The sequence below is a fragment of the Atractosteus spatula genome, chromosome 9, assembly GCF_055471065.1.
Source record: "Atractosteus spatula isolate fAtrSpa1 chromosome 9, fAtrSpa1.hap1, whole genome shotgun sequence".
Classification (NCBI taxonomy): Eukaryota; Metazoa; Chordata; class Actinopteri; order Semionotiformes; family Lepisosteidae; genus Atractosteus; species Atractosteus spatula.
In genome coordinates, this window is record NC_142714.1 from 23,033,384 (window position 1) to 23,048,488 (window position 15,105).

At 40.7% G+C, this 15,105-nt stretch overlaps 1 protein-coding gene across 2 annotated transcripts in view; it reads left to right on the plus strand.

The window, feature by feature from the left end:
- rad51b (RAD51 paralog B) overlaps positions 1 to 15,105 on the plus strand; it is a 184,410-nt gene that overhangs the window by 98,337 nt on the left and 70,968 nt on the right. For both annotated transcript variants that reach the window (XM_088925973.1, XM_088925972.1), the window contains exon 7: positions 2,825 to 2,906. In XM_088925973.1, the coding sequence (XP_088782099.1) occupies positions 2,825 to 2,906 (82 nt within the window). The remainder of the gene's footprint in view (positions 1 to 2,824; positions 2,907 to 15,105) is intronic.

The window sequence follows — 15,105 nt, forward strand, 5'->3', positions numbered from 1 at the left end:
GCAATTATTATTATTATTAACTGTGTAAAATGAACTAGGCCACTTCAGTGTGTTCAGAGGTGCTCCTTTCCTTGCAGGTCACTTTTAAAAGCACAGTATTCTACAGTGCCTACAGACAGAAACACATACCTGTACAAATCCATTGAAGTTCACTTGTTATCTCTTGAGTAATCACATACTGTAGTACTTTCACTAGTGGTCAACCATTGATTGAGAAAGGACCAGCAGAGGTTGGGTTTGTGCACTGTTATTTCCCCTTTATACACCAGCTCTTCAGATTATCACTTAGAAAGATGGGACAAGCTGCCACAATCTGATCACTGCTTTGCTAGCACTCTTATTATTAAGACCTTACTTCTGGCCCCCTAGAGATGGAGAGTTATTGCCTCTGCGTGAGCAGCAGATGCCTCAGGTGTGCAGAACACAAGAGCATAAGCAACAAACCCATGGAAAAATGGAAAGCTGTTGTTTTTTACTGAATACAAACCTGCTAATATTTTCTGGGTTGTGTCAGCCTGCAGACATGTATGGTATAATGCCGCAGTTTGGCCTCATTTATGTTTTATTTGGTGTCTCTTGTTTTTCTTTTCACCCTATGCAGATGGCCTACTAAACACTTGTTCATCCTTGATTAGCTATATATAAACATAGTTCAGGTGGGTAGCTGCGTCAGCAAAGGAACAAGTAATAGGTTTATTCCATGCTGAAAAAAAGAAGAAAGAAAACACAACGTTTTGGCCGTGGAGCCTTCTCACACCTGAAGAAGGCTCCACAGCTGAAACGTTGTGTTTTCTTTCTTCTTTTTTTCAGCATGGAATAAACCTATTACTTGTTCCTATATATAAAAGTGTCAACTGTTGTGTCTTCTTACTGTATATCCCAAGGAGCTGCAGTGGTTGTCTTTGGGCCTTTGAAAGCTATTGTACCTATTTATCTAGAGAATGACAGTGGGTTTTCATTGAACCAGCACAGGTTTTTCATCCTTCCTTATGGACATACTGTACACAGCCTCATATCATGGAATCTTTCACTGGGAGCAGCCGAGGGCGTTGGTCCATTCTGCTGATTTCCCATTCGAAACTGACCTCAGATTCGAACAATGTCTTCAGTATCTACAGTCTTGTGAATGAGATCAGCAGATAGAGTCATAAACCTCCTGACACTTTGTGCTGACTGTGAACTGCAACACCATCATGTAATAAAACAGAAGTGCTGCATTATGCAACTGGTTACAGTTCTCCACGGCCTCAGAGAACTGAGACAACAGGAAGTCAACTGCACTGAATGCTTGTATGTTCTGGGTTAGCTTACCTGGCAGAACACAATAGGAGTGATTTGTATATTTTGATTGTTGTAGTGCAATCCTCCTTGATACTAGTGTAGCCTCTAGGGACGAGACCTCACAATAGTATTGAGTCCAGAAAACCCTGCAAACTGAAACATTTTTTCTCATAAGGGTGTTCTGAGGATCTTTTCCTTCTCAGCAGCCCAAGAGATGGTGAGCAACTCTCCTATTTAAGATTGAAAAGAACTACACAACGTAGGGCCATAATTTAAAAATCTTATGTATTTTTGTTCTCAAGTCAAATTCCTTTCACAAGAAGACTGTGACAAGACAGTACGTACATTTTTCACTCTTCAGGTTTCATATGCTTTATGTGAAAACCTTGGTCTCCAGAGATGTGTTATTTACAATTCTTTTCTCTCCATTAGTGTTTTTTTCTGTATTAATTATTTAAAATATTTATATTACCTCTTGACCTTGACTTTAGTGGGTAGTGATGTTAACTGTCTCTTTTATGTGCAACTTGCACAGTCCCTGATCATTCTACCACATTTTTTTTTTCTCAGAAGCCCAATAACACTCCTTATATCACTTTAGAAAATAAACCGATAGTGTATTCAGTGCATGCTGAGGTCTTAGTTAACAGCTAATGGTCTTGCCAATCAGACTAGCCTATACACTTCCCGAATGAGGATCATTTGGAATAGTTGCGCTCTCCACTTGAAACCAACCAAGAATTTTCTGAGTTTTCCCCTCAAACAAGAAATATGGCCAGGATGCCCAGAAGGTCTCCCATCCAGATACTGGCCAGGCTCACACCTTCAGTGGTCTGCCAGTTGTGAGCTGCAGGGTATAGCTGCTGGCTATAGAAATATTCCAACTCATTAGGTGTTTGTGTAGCAGAGAGCCTATAAAAACATCTTTAAACTAGTCATGATAGTGCGGTTTCATTTCAAGCCTAAGAGCATTGTCATGGTTTTTCCCACTAAACCTTCAGACTTGAATGTCTTTGTCACTGGTGAATTCAGATGATTCCACTCCATGCTTTGTCATTTGGTCTCTGGTTCATGGTGGCTAACCAAAATCACGTTGCTATACATGATAAAATTTCATTTCTCTCAAATTTAAATTGGTTCCATATCCTCTGAGTTTGCTTTGTGGTGAGCATTTGCGGTATTTTCCTCACGTGTACAGCTTAATGGAGGTGCTGCTGTCTTGGAAACAAGATTTAAGACAAACCTAAAGGAGATTTATCTCCTGGGGCAGAGCGGTGGCACTGCGGCTAAGGATCTCCGCCTGTGGCTGGAAGGTTGTTGGTTCAAATCCTGCGGCTGACAGAGGAAACCTACTCCAGTGGGCCACTGAGCAAGGCCCTTAACCCCAGCTCCAGGGGCGCCGTATAAATGGGTGACCCTGCGCTCTGACCCCAAGCTATATGGATAATAAAGTGATCTTATCTTATCTCAATAATCAGTTGGAATGTCTTTACAACACCCCTGCCTTAAGCCTAACATGCAGTGTATCTCTTTCTCTTTCTAGGTACTCCTCACTAATCAGATCACAACACATCTGAGGGTTAAAGACGCAGCCCCTGCACATGAGGAACAGAGCATACCAGCAGGTACAGTCTTCTGCAGCCCTGTCTGTCTGAGACGATAGAGATGATTGGCTAGTCCTGGACTTTGAAAGGAGTTATAGTTATAGAATATATATAGTAAGATATAAGTGTGCATATGTGAAAAACATGCCAATTTCTCCCTTGCGGATTAATCAACTGTATCGTATTGTAGATTCTGAGAATATACAGTACTGACACCAGTTAAATCTGACATTCTCAGAAATGGTGAAATTGTCCGAACATTTCATAATACCGCCACACCAGTTATATAAATGTCAGCCTTATGCATGAGTAACGGGGCTCTCTACAGAAGTGACATTACCCTCCTCTGAAATCTAGACCATGCAAGATTCTGCTACAGTACCCAGTCTTATGGCGTGACGGAGATATCAGCTGTCTAGGGAGTGACACTGCAGATGCTCAGAGCCCGCGACTGACTGGGATTGAATCCCAGAAGGAAAAGGGAGAGCTGCACATGCCACTTCCAGCCCTGTGTGATGTTCAGCGCTGAGTTCCTGTGATTGTAGGGATGTGTGGCTTCTCCGGTTCCAGCTTTGCATTGCATCCTGTGTAAATGCTCATTTTAATGTGGCAGGGCTCGTTATATAAAGTGTTTGTATGAGTGTTGCATATCCTCTGAGTTTGCTTTATGGTGAGCATATGCGGTGTAGTACAGTACATTCACAATACATTAAGGGGCGGGGGAGGACTTTTATTTTTGAGATTTCAAGGAACAGCTGGATGTGATCCTAAGCTCAGTGCTCCTAGAAATCAAATGACTGGGATGGGCTGGGTGCCCTCCCGTCACTTCGCCTCAGTAGGGATGTCTCTTCCTACTCGATTCTGCACATTTCACAGCTTCAACAGGTACAGACAGCTTTTTGACATGCTACAGTAGCTACAGCCTCACTAGGGCAGCTGCTGCTACAGCTAATGCCTATATAGGCATGCTATCTTAGCATAGTTCATTTAAAGAAGTATCTGACAGCACATTGTAAAACACGTGCAGCTTCCCACTGTTTGACTTGCACAAAGAGAAGCTGTCTTGTGGTTTAAATAAACTGCCAAATAACTTTTTTTCTTTATTTTTTTTGGAACCTGCTGTCTGACTTCTCTCTTTTCACTCCGGCGCACGTGGTTAGGCGAAGGTTACAGTTAATGTCGACGCAAAGGTTAAAGATGGGACAATATCTGCTTATAGAAAAGGAGGCACCTCCCCTGGCTGCCTTTCTCCCGTTATTCAACAGAAACACCTGGGCTGTGCTGCTGAGGCGACCTGTAACTTTACTCGCCGTACTTATCTAATTAGAACTCCGACTCTAAACAGGAAAGGGCCCCTTCGCCCCATCTGCTCCGGCTGGGGAAATGTAGAACAATGAGGCATATCCGATTCTCAGTCCTGGTTGTGTAATCAGATTAATATCTGACGGCTTTGGCCTGGTCTTTTGTTTCTCTTTTTTTTTTTCATCCTAGGTTTCTGCTTTCAACACCAGGTACCCCCTCTGTTTTTTTTTCATCTCTTTCCTCAGTTGTCCTTTTTTTGTAAATAGCGCGCGAGCTCTTCGCATTTGGCGCATGGAAAGAGGGGATAGGTGACCAGACACAAGTATGCCTTTAACAAACACAGTAAATCATGTTGGCAGTCCCAAGCTGAACATCTTGATTTGCACTTGACCTGTGGCTGAGTGTTTTCTGACTTGCCTTGTAGACAAGACGGAGTTTGCCAGCTCCCAAATGCTTTTCCTCAAAGGTCACAGGTGACACTCTGCCTCCTTTAGATAAGCCACGTTTCAGTCTAAAAGAAACATCTGCATGCAAAAGTGTATTGTCAATTAAATGTGCTAACGCACACTGTGAGGAAAGCATGCCAGTTTTCTACTTGCTTCAGACATTTCACTGACTATACAGGTGTGCTTTAACAATTTAGTACTCAGTGTACTGTAAGACATCAGCAATTTGGTTTTCAATATCGAAATTCTGTTTTCAAAAGAGCACATTAACATCTACGGCTCCAATTTTTAAAATGTACTGTATATGAAACAGAAGGCAGGACAAACAAGGAAGACAATGTCTGAGATCAGCCACGGAGGATTGAAAGTTCAAGTAGCTGGTTGTGCCACGTACCCACATGAATAGAGCTGCTGGGTACACGTGATTTTCATGTGTCTCGTTGTTTCATGTGTGGGCTAGAAATGCAGATACTAAAGGGAGTATTTTGGTCTAAAACTGTACCAAGAAGTAAAGTATGGCTCAGGTAATGAAGGGCCTAATTTCACCCAGCTGTTTGTTCCTTAAATGCCCTTGCGCTGACATTGCAGAACGTGACTATGAAGTAATTGGTAGCATCAAAAGACTTTTATTAGAATTCCTCTCTGTAAAGCAAAGGCCTTGAGGTTTCATTTGAGTCAAGTCCACTGGCCTTTTTAATGGACTCTAAACAAAGAAGAGTATCCAGGCCTGATCAAACACCTTTCATTAAGCTAACAGTATCCCTCCCCCTTTTAAAAAAAATATAATTGGAAAGAAAGGTGGAAAAGTGAACTTTCATTTTTCCATTTTTTTACATTTCATTTTAAAACTTGAATTATTTTTGGCCTGGAGCAGAGATAACATGTGGGAGGTGTGATCAAGGTGTTCAGTTCAGCCAGACATTTGCTGAAGAATCACCATGGTGACCACGGCCAGAGAGACATGAAGGGAAATGAAGAGCAGCTTTGTTCAGGGCTGAGGGTTGTGAATTTGGAGAGGGAACAGCACGGTGGTGTGTAATTGGAATATTTAGTATGAGTCTGAATGCAGTTCTGGAATCATCAAGCTGCTAGCAAAATAGGCTAAACAGGCACATCTCACCTTACTTTTTTATATAGGCTAATGCTCTCACTAGGTGTCCTGTGTGGTTTTCTGCAGTTGTTTTTGCCTTGAGTATGCTTTTCAACCGCATTAAAGCCTAGGTTGCAATTAAACAATTGGTGACATGAATAGGTTCTACACAATGCTATGTTTGTGGCTGTGCTTGAGGCCTAATCAAGGAGGAGAGAAGCTTGGCTGTATTCTCAATTCAATATGTAACCCATGTAAACCTCTATCCTGAAAGTGAACTTTGTCAGAAAGACTAAGTTTGTTCAATACCTTCAATGTCTCGTCGTCCTGCCAGGACTACACTTTCCTGTTGTTTTGACTAGAGGTATAGTTGGTAGGCTTACAGATCCCTTTTGTACGCCAGACTGACCAAGCTCCAGTGCACAAAGGCAAAAGACCAACATACTGTAGTAAGGCCTCCTGCAATTCAGAGAGTGTACAGTATGTGTTGGGTGTCCATATGAATACAAGGACAAGGACTTCAAAATGGTTTACAGCAATGCTACCCAAATATTTGTCCCTATAGCTACTGTGTGCAAAAGGAGCTTGTGCGCTGTTTTGAATAGGTGTTTCAGTTTTGTTTCTGTGAGTACACTCTAGTTTAGTAAAACAGAGATTGCCCTGTGATATTTCTACAGACAAAGGGACATCATAACATTAGTAAACAGCATTCTCAGATATGAAACACCTCCCCAAAGTTCTTCTTCACGGCATCTGGTGAGCAGACGGGCCAGAGGCTGTTAAGACCCAACTTGCAAACAGTATGGGGGGGGGGGGGGTATGTTGGCACACAGCCAAGTTCTTTAGGCCCCAGGAGCTCCCTGTTTGATAGAGGTCAGAAACCTAGTTTTGTACCTCAGGGGTTTGGTGGGCTTGGACACTGTGCGACTGCAGGAGTCCTGGATACCTGATAGCAGATCCAGATTTTGATGGAAGCCCAGGTGGTAGGGACTCTCTGTCATAAAATATGAGAGATCATGTTCAGACTGGTGGCCGCTCATCCTCTGACACAATGGATGTGTAGAAAATAGCAGCCTGACAAGATCAGTTTGGGCTCAGCGGAAAGTCTGAACTGAAAAAATCTCTTTCCTTCCTGTTAGTTTGCTGCAGATTTGTGACAAATTCAGACTTGCATATAGACAGTAGGAAAAGTGTTTTGTTGAGCCATCAATTACAAAAATGTGTTGTTTTTTCCTTCCAGTACATTCACTTAGAGTGCAAAGAGCCTGATGAAAAAAGCTCAAAATACCAGATTCAGCATCAGCTGTGTTTGAGTGCAGTTTCACAACTGTATTATCACTGTTTTAAAGCTGTTCATTTAAATATGACAGGGCTCCTTGGTTCTGGTTCTCCTACAAGTTAAGTAAATAAAAGTAGGGAAAATTTATTTTTATTTTTTTTGAAAGGGGTAAACACTGTAGAACAGTGGTTAGGGCTTTGAACCCATAACTTGAAGGTTGTGGTTTCAGGTCCCAAGAGGGACTTGCCCCAGTCCAGGCATTGCTGGGGATGAACTTCTTCTGAAAGCAGAAGAAAGCAGAGGATGTTCAGGCCAGGTGAGCCTCTAGACTCAGGTATGGACTTTATGTTTAATTTATATTGAAGCCTTACTAAAAGCTGTAAATCTGCCTTTTAGTATGTTGTAGACATCTGTAAGTGTTTGTAGACCTAGACATTAAATTAGCCCAGAGCAACCTAATTAATTAAGAGTGCTTTTGATAGGTCTCTTTTCAACCTACAGTAACTGTAATGCCAAACCATGAATCACACAACTTTGAGACCAGGGAATGAAGCTGAAATCTGGTAACCATTGTGTCAACCTCAAATCTGTTATTTGCAGTTTTATTTCCTTTAAAAAGCAGTTTCTCTCTCAACACTCAATCGTGTTGCCGATTTTCCTTTCTGACACTTGAGCCTTTGGGATGTGGGTGTTTGTAATAACTGGTAGTACTTAATGCCCACACCAAACAGCATGATAAAAACCTAGATAGGAAATGCCTTTCAGCTCCTGAATTTCATTATTCTCTTGGACTACTGGAACAACACATGGCTGCTGTTTTTAGAGGTGTGATTGGGAATTATAGAAATGCTTTCCTGCAGTGCTTCAAGCTTCCTGTTTTTCAAATGCTCTATAAAATGTTTTTGAAAGCAGGGTCAATCATTATCCCACATGTCCCACCTATCCCTCCCTTGTATCATGATCTTCAATAGAAACAAAACACAGTACATTCAGCACCCTTACTGGGCTGTGACTGTTAAATTATTGGGGCAGTGTTCTCAGTTCATTGTTAAAAATGTTTGGGTTTTTGTGAATCATGAGACCCATATCTCTATACCTCTCCAAGCAGAAACAGCACAGAGATGGGGAGAAAGATTTCACCTGGTAACACAGTGTTATCTAATCTGTGTTATGTTCTATTCTTCCATAAATTTGGTTAACTATTATACAGCCTATGAAGCGCAGTGTTTAGAATGTTTAATATGGGAGAAGGGTATTGAGCCATGGCCTGGGTAGTTCACAGATCATTTGCATGTTGTGCTGAGAAGGACAAATCTTTCGCTGCTAAAAACAGGAAATCTGGTGACACTTTGTGGCCTCTAAGAAGATTCATGTTGAAATGATCTTAACGGTTGCTGGTTTAAAGGATAATTTTATTATGCTAGTTGCATGCATTGTACATGTCTTTGATGTGCCTCGGTTGATGTGGGGATGGATGAACACTGAAGCTCCGTTTTGTCAAAATGCGGTTTAGATTCAGTATTTGTATAAGCAGATGCATGAAAGCTGACTTTTTATCTGAAAAAAAATCTGCAAAGGTGTCAGATCACTGCTTTTTTTGTCTCCTTGTTGTGAGGAAACTTCGACCTGTTGAGAACTTGTTTTCACTGCTCTCCGTGTGACTGACGGGTCTTTCCTGTGCGTTTCAGCTGATCTCGTCTGGTTTTAACTTCTTGATGTGGCAGTGGAGGGGCAAGGGGGTGGGGGGGGTGGGATTGTCCCCGGTTGAATTTGGATTTGCATGATCTGGCTAGAACAAAAAGAAAGAAAGTGAATCTACTTCAGGCAGACAAATTATTCTGCAATCCCATTTCTGGTTTCTGGTCTTCGTACAGGAAATTGTCCATCTTATCTCATATTTTATAGGTAACCTTTTTTTGTTACCCATGAATTTGTGCATTCCATGTTCTTCTTTTTCTTGTTACGGGGGCAGAGGTGATCTTTTTGACCTAATAGCTCAAACTAGTATTGAACTAGAACAGTATCTTTTAACTGGACACTCAAGATTCTCAACACTTGTGCATCATCTCCAGAGGTTGTTTTCCAGGTTAAAAACTGCTTGCTTCCTTTTTAGTCATGCATTTATATGTTTTCTCTGCTTTTAAGTTGTTTTTGAAATGATGTATTATTGTAAAATTGATAAAGAGACAGAGTTTGGGCAGTTATAAAAGAAAAGCCCTAACACCCATATTGAAATTAACTCTGACTCAACAACTTGCACATGAAATGGAGTAGGCACAACCTCCCACATTTCAGTCTTATAATTCATGCAGGGCCTGATACAGACTGTCATGATTAACAAAGACCACATGCACCAATGTGCTCTGGGAAAGTTGGAAAATTCCTGTGTTTTCTGAGGTACTCGTTTTAAAGTACTTGGCATCCTGGATCTTACAGCTGTTGAAATATGAATCCCCCATACCATAGCTGAAGATTGTCTGCCTTTTCACGGCTCTGAAGCTGGAAACTGCATACTGGGACTGATGGTGGTCGGTTGCATTTTGATGACACAGACATCTGCGGCTGGCCTGTGTGCGTTCCTCATCAGAGATAATTGTTGTGTGCTGTTGTTTTTGTTTTCACATGTTTGCTGAAATAAGATGTTTACAATAAATACTGCAGTTTATGGTGCACACACATACACATACAGTGTCTTAATGTGGGTGCATGCATGCCTAAGTTCTATTTCCTCTCCAAACCGAAGCTCTGCTCAGGTAAACCAAGTCGCCTACACTCATTGCTAAAAGCAAGCTTACCAAACCCACATACCGTACTCTTTTTTTGGCAAGAATAGAGCTTTGTGTGATTTCATAACGTGCAGAGTGAGTACAATGTGGAGCATGCAAGTGCTGTAGATGGAAATGTAGCTTAAAATATCCCAGAAGCATTTTATCACGAGGGATAGAGATCTGAATGCTTTTTTGAGCAATGGAAAACTTCTACATATTAAAACAATGATAAAGGAAACCACATATAATAGTTTAAACATGTTCTTCTGTCACTGTTTTAAGTGTTAAACTGTTTTAAGTGTTGTGTGTAATTGGTTGTAGTGTTTTTTTAAAAGGAGATGGGGTTTTAAAAACGGCTTTAAATGTTTTATGTGCAGTTGTTTTTTTTAAATATCTTCTATAGTCTAGTTGTTCTCAGATCATTTTGAAATGGCTTGATTTGTATTCAGTTTTTTTTTAATTTTACATATCAAGGTCTCAGTTAATTGGACTAGTAATTGCATAGAAATGACACCTTTATTTGAAACTTAGTGCCTTCCAGACAACTTTTAAAAATAAATGTTAAAATCTTTCACTAAGCTTAAAAAAATAGAGGCTGAATTGAATTGTTTTAAAAAAGCCTAATTTAACATAGATATTCTGTGGGGTTTTTAACATTTTCTGTTAGTATGAATTTTTAAAACATCTCTTTCAATTTAAGACCCCCAGCTTAAACATAAAATTGATCTGAAGTCTATAATTATTAGAAAGAATGTAGTTTACCAGATTAATAGGAAGTGCTCTCACTATTGGACTTACAGTATGTTGAAAACTGCTTGTTTTCTGTGGTTTAATTACATCATTAAGAGTGCCATAGAAGCCAAATGTAGAAGGTAAGAGTGTCTTCTGCAAACAGGGTTCAAAGTTGTATTTACATTCTTACCTAAACACTACTGTAGTACTGTACATGTATATGAAGAGCAGTAATCAAATAGTAGCATGCAGGTTGTTTCTAGTATGCTGGTAAAATGTAGCAGCCACTGAGAAACTGGTTGTGCCAAGCTTGACTTGTGTTTTCGGACAGATTGTTTCAATGAAGTGTGTTTTTTGTCAGATTAATGGTTTATGCATTCCTTCCTTTTATCCCTTGCTCATTATACTTGAGTCATCTGAAAAAAATAATACTGACTAGGTTCTCATCAAAACACTTCAAGCCATACTCTCAATAAATCATCCCTTTTTTCTGACGTTGGCAGCAGTCTCTCAGGGTGTGTTATGACATTCATCTGGAATGAGTAAGAGGAGGTACCAATCATCATAGAAAAAAACAATGAAAAAGTAATGGTGAGACATGAAGGAGCAACACTAATTCTGTTCTCTGCAACGAAACCCATTTCAAGCCACTTTTTACTCATATGTTTCACCTTCTTGAATCTGAATCTTTTAGAATCCTTTGAGAAACAGCTTGGTGGGATTCTGGGATCAATTACTTCTGCAAGTAAAATATGTGAATAGCCTCTTGACTGTAGCTTTTATTATGTTTTTATGTTTTAAGTACATCTGAGCTTTTGCCCAGATGTATACTGTATGTATTACTATATTCTGTACAATATAGTACACTAAAGGGTATGCAATATGGATGTACTATAATACTATATGGGAAGATATTTTTATATTAACATTTTTGGAAGTGCTATAGCAATAAATACTAAAATGTGTAGAAAAGACACCATTTTTGGGTCCTAAGCAGTTGTCCTAAGCAGTACTAGAATTCTTCAATGTTCTCACTGCTTTGCTGTAATTATCATTATATAACCCTGCGTGGGAGACATTCAAAATGTTGTGGCTTGGTATCTTGTCACAGATATGTGATCATTTCAGCACCAAGTTTTAATAAGGCCTATCTCTATATGTTACTTTTCTAAAACTTTTATTTGTGACTTACATGACTTTTGTGGAAATGAAAGACTTAAATACAACTTCTGATCTTATCAAGATCTTTTGGCGATATTTGGAAGATCCGAAGTTTGTAGTTAAAAGCAGCATGTGCCAGGATTTGCATGCAGACCAACTTCATGGAAAACCTAGATCATTAGTCTAGTCGTCTCTGGATAACCATGGGCAATTTATTACATCATCTGGCTCATGCACGATGCAGTTCAGTGACAACATTGTTCCTGCTCCCGTTGCCCATGTGAGGAAATGTTACCAGCAGGCTACACACTCGCAGCTCTGAGACTTGAACCTTCAGCCACCTGGCTCCCTCTTGATCCCCCTGTCCTGACCTGGGGCCCAAGTGTTTTGAAATTGCCGAAATGCAGCTCTCCCTAATGAGAGACTCTTCCATTGAACCGGTTTATGGGGAAGTCGGCCAGCATCATTAAGCATTTCATAATTGCCATTTCCAGCCAAACACAAAACTGAAACATCTGCTCAAGCTTCCCAAACAGCCATTGCCAGAGCACGGTCTGTCCAACAGAAGACATCGGAATGTTTCCCATTAAACCGATTAAGCCATTGCGGCCATCTACAGTATGAAAGCATTATTTTTAAATGCAATTCATTTGAGCTTGTGAAATATTTCTGATAAGACAATCAATTACAGCTAGGAAAGAAGATCAATTCATTTAAAAAGCTACTAAGTAAATGTGGTAATGATAATGATGAAACTTTTTAGTAGTAAATAAAACTTCAGCTGAATAGTTAGCTTTCAGTTGGTTAAACCTCTGAGACTCATAACTACTGTGTGATGAATAAATGCATCATTGTTTTGTAGAAACTTGCTGAACAGTCCCCTTCAGTAAACACATTGCTAACAGCCTTTTGTTTGGCCAGGCCCTGCTCTTGAGTCACTTTCCACAAGACACAGCACTAATTCTCTCTCCCTCTCTCTCGTTCGATTCCTGTGAACAATCCAGTTTCCTGTGGCACTGAGTGGGTCGCTGCTTCTCAGTAACCCAGAACCATGGCCTGCAGTCGCCACCTTGAGAAAGCTGGGGCCAGGACTGTGGTGCTGCTTGTCCATTGTGTTCTCAGTGTACTCAGAAACCGGCTCTTTCTGCTGGTTTCCTTCAAAGTAGCTGTTTCAGCCTGAGCGTGGTCCCTAGTAGCTTTGGTTAATTTCTGCGGCCGATCTTAATGAAGTAGTAACAAACACAAATCAACAATTAAAGGGCCTACTTTGGCCTGCTTGTTGGCCTAGCTACGGACTGCTCCCTGCTGGCAGGAGTTATTGATCCTGATAGCATAGATTTCCAGTTGGGATGTTTTTGCAAAGTGCAAGGCTGCAGATAGGAAACCGGACACTAACCAGTTTGTTGGTCTTGGCTTTAGTGTTGCTGATCAGGTGATGTGGACATTTGCCCTCAATCAACGGGGTTCATTTCCAGTTTGTGCATGTTATCCAAGTTTGCTGCATAAATTTCACACAAAGCAAAATATAAAGGGATTCAGTAGCATTTCTTGTAGGCTTCCAGCAGAGACATCTGACCTGTGCAGAATGTTGTATAGTGCAGTGGACAGAAACTAGACATAGGTCTGCATGACCATTTTGAAAAACAAAACAGCCAGTGTACAGTAGCTCAGAAACCTCTGTCTAATGCAGACTAATAACCCAACCTTTGTAGGTGGTGGCATGTCATATTAAAATGAGCAGTCTTTTACATGAAGATGTGTACTGTGTATTGTACATACACAAATGAAGCGCCAAGCACAAAACATACCATGTGCACACATGCTTTTTTGAAGGTTTGACCTGCTGCATCAAACACACACTTTCCTGACACCTTATAGTGCTACTTTAAGTGTCAAATCACCCTGAGCACTTCGGAAATCAGCTGGCGTGAAAACAAATTGCAAATTGGTTGAGATTCTGATGTGGCTAAGATGGAGACATGAACTTTCAGAGTAAGGTGGCGCTGTGGGCTGCTGACAGACTCTGTGCCTTGTCAGGGCCTTGGTAATGAGAGCTGTGCAGTCGTATTAGATCGTAAGAGATAATTACGTTGAGCTGCATCTAAAGCAGTGGCACTAATAAGCTGGCGTCTGATTTTGAGTGCATTTACAGATGATTGTAAGGCCATGAAACAATCTCCCATTGTCAAGATCAGACCCATCCTAATTTATTGCAGATGGCATAATGAAAACTCCCTTGTCAAGCTTTTCAGAGTTCAATAATACTTCTTGTGTCTACAGAGAGGCCCTCCATCCTTTGTTCAAGGCTTTCTTGTGTTAGTGAAAGAAGGCTTTTTAAATTTTGCATTTTATTTTAGAAGTTCCCTTCTGTGCATTTAGATTGTATTTTGAGTCCTTCCAGAGCACACCAGTATGTGACTGTGGGTGAATAACATCCAAACTGCTGGTATTTGGAGGAAATAGTGAGAGAGAGAAAATAAAGAAAATGGGCCTTTTGAAAGCAATGGATATTTTATCGCCTCAAATCAGAGATTGATCACTGTCCTGCTTAGCCAAACTTTTACCTCCAGTAAAAGTTTAAACATTTTGTATCTCTTGCGGGAAACAATAAAACAATAAAAATGCAATTTTACCAAATATTTACACTGTAGCAGCCTCTGACATGACCTACATCCCCTTTCTCCCTTAACTGGGTGTTTCTCAAATATGATATGTTAGATCCAGTGGAATAAAAGGCTTTTTGAGCACACAGTTCCAGCACTTTCCTCGAGCGAGATCACGCCTTTACCATGTAATGCGACCTCCACAAACACTGGAAACTGGGTCGAGAGCACTTCCACTCTTGCGCCTCTGGAAAAGAGGTCTTTATGAGCGCAGTTGGGCTTATTTGGTGCCTGCAGAGCTGAGGAAACGAATGTTAAAACCGTTACCTACGGTGTCATACCGGTTGATGTGGTGATGGGGAAAAAAAAGGACCTTGATTGGAAGAGGCTTTCTGACCAATTACGGAAAAAATGCAGTGCAAGGGTTTCAGGTGCAATTCAAAGAGTTTGTTTTTGTGAATCAAGGAAGGCTGGGAGGGTGTGTGTGTGTTTCATGGTGGTGGGGGCTTAGGGTAATGATAGCACTTGGTTCTCAAGGGGCCAGAAAATTTAAACAGCATTTCACTTTGTTTTGTCTGCTTGCTGGCTGCTTCAGGCTGTCACTTCTTGTTAGCTGAGTGAACTTAAAGAGACACTGACTTCCCCCTCTCCTCTTTTCTTCCTTTTTAAACTTTTCCCCCTCGATAATTAACCCTTTGAAAACTTCCTCCAAACAAAAAAAGGGACGCTTCCACAAGGCAGATTTATTATTCACACACGGTAAAAAGAAACATTGCACTTTCCTAGAGGGTCACATGCACCACACAGTACCCTCCCCAGATTTGACCCATCGTGTCTAA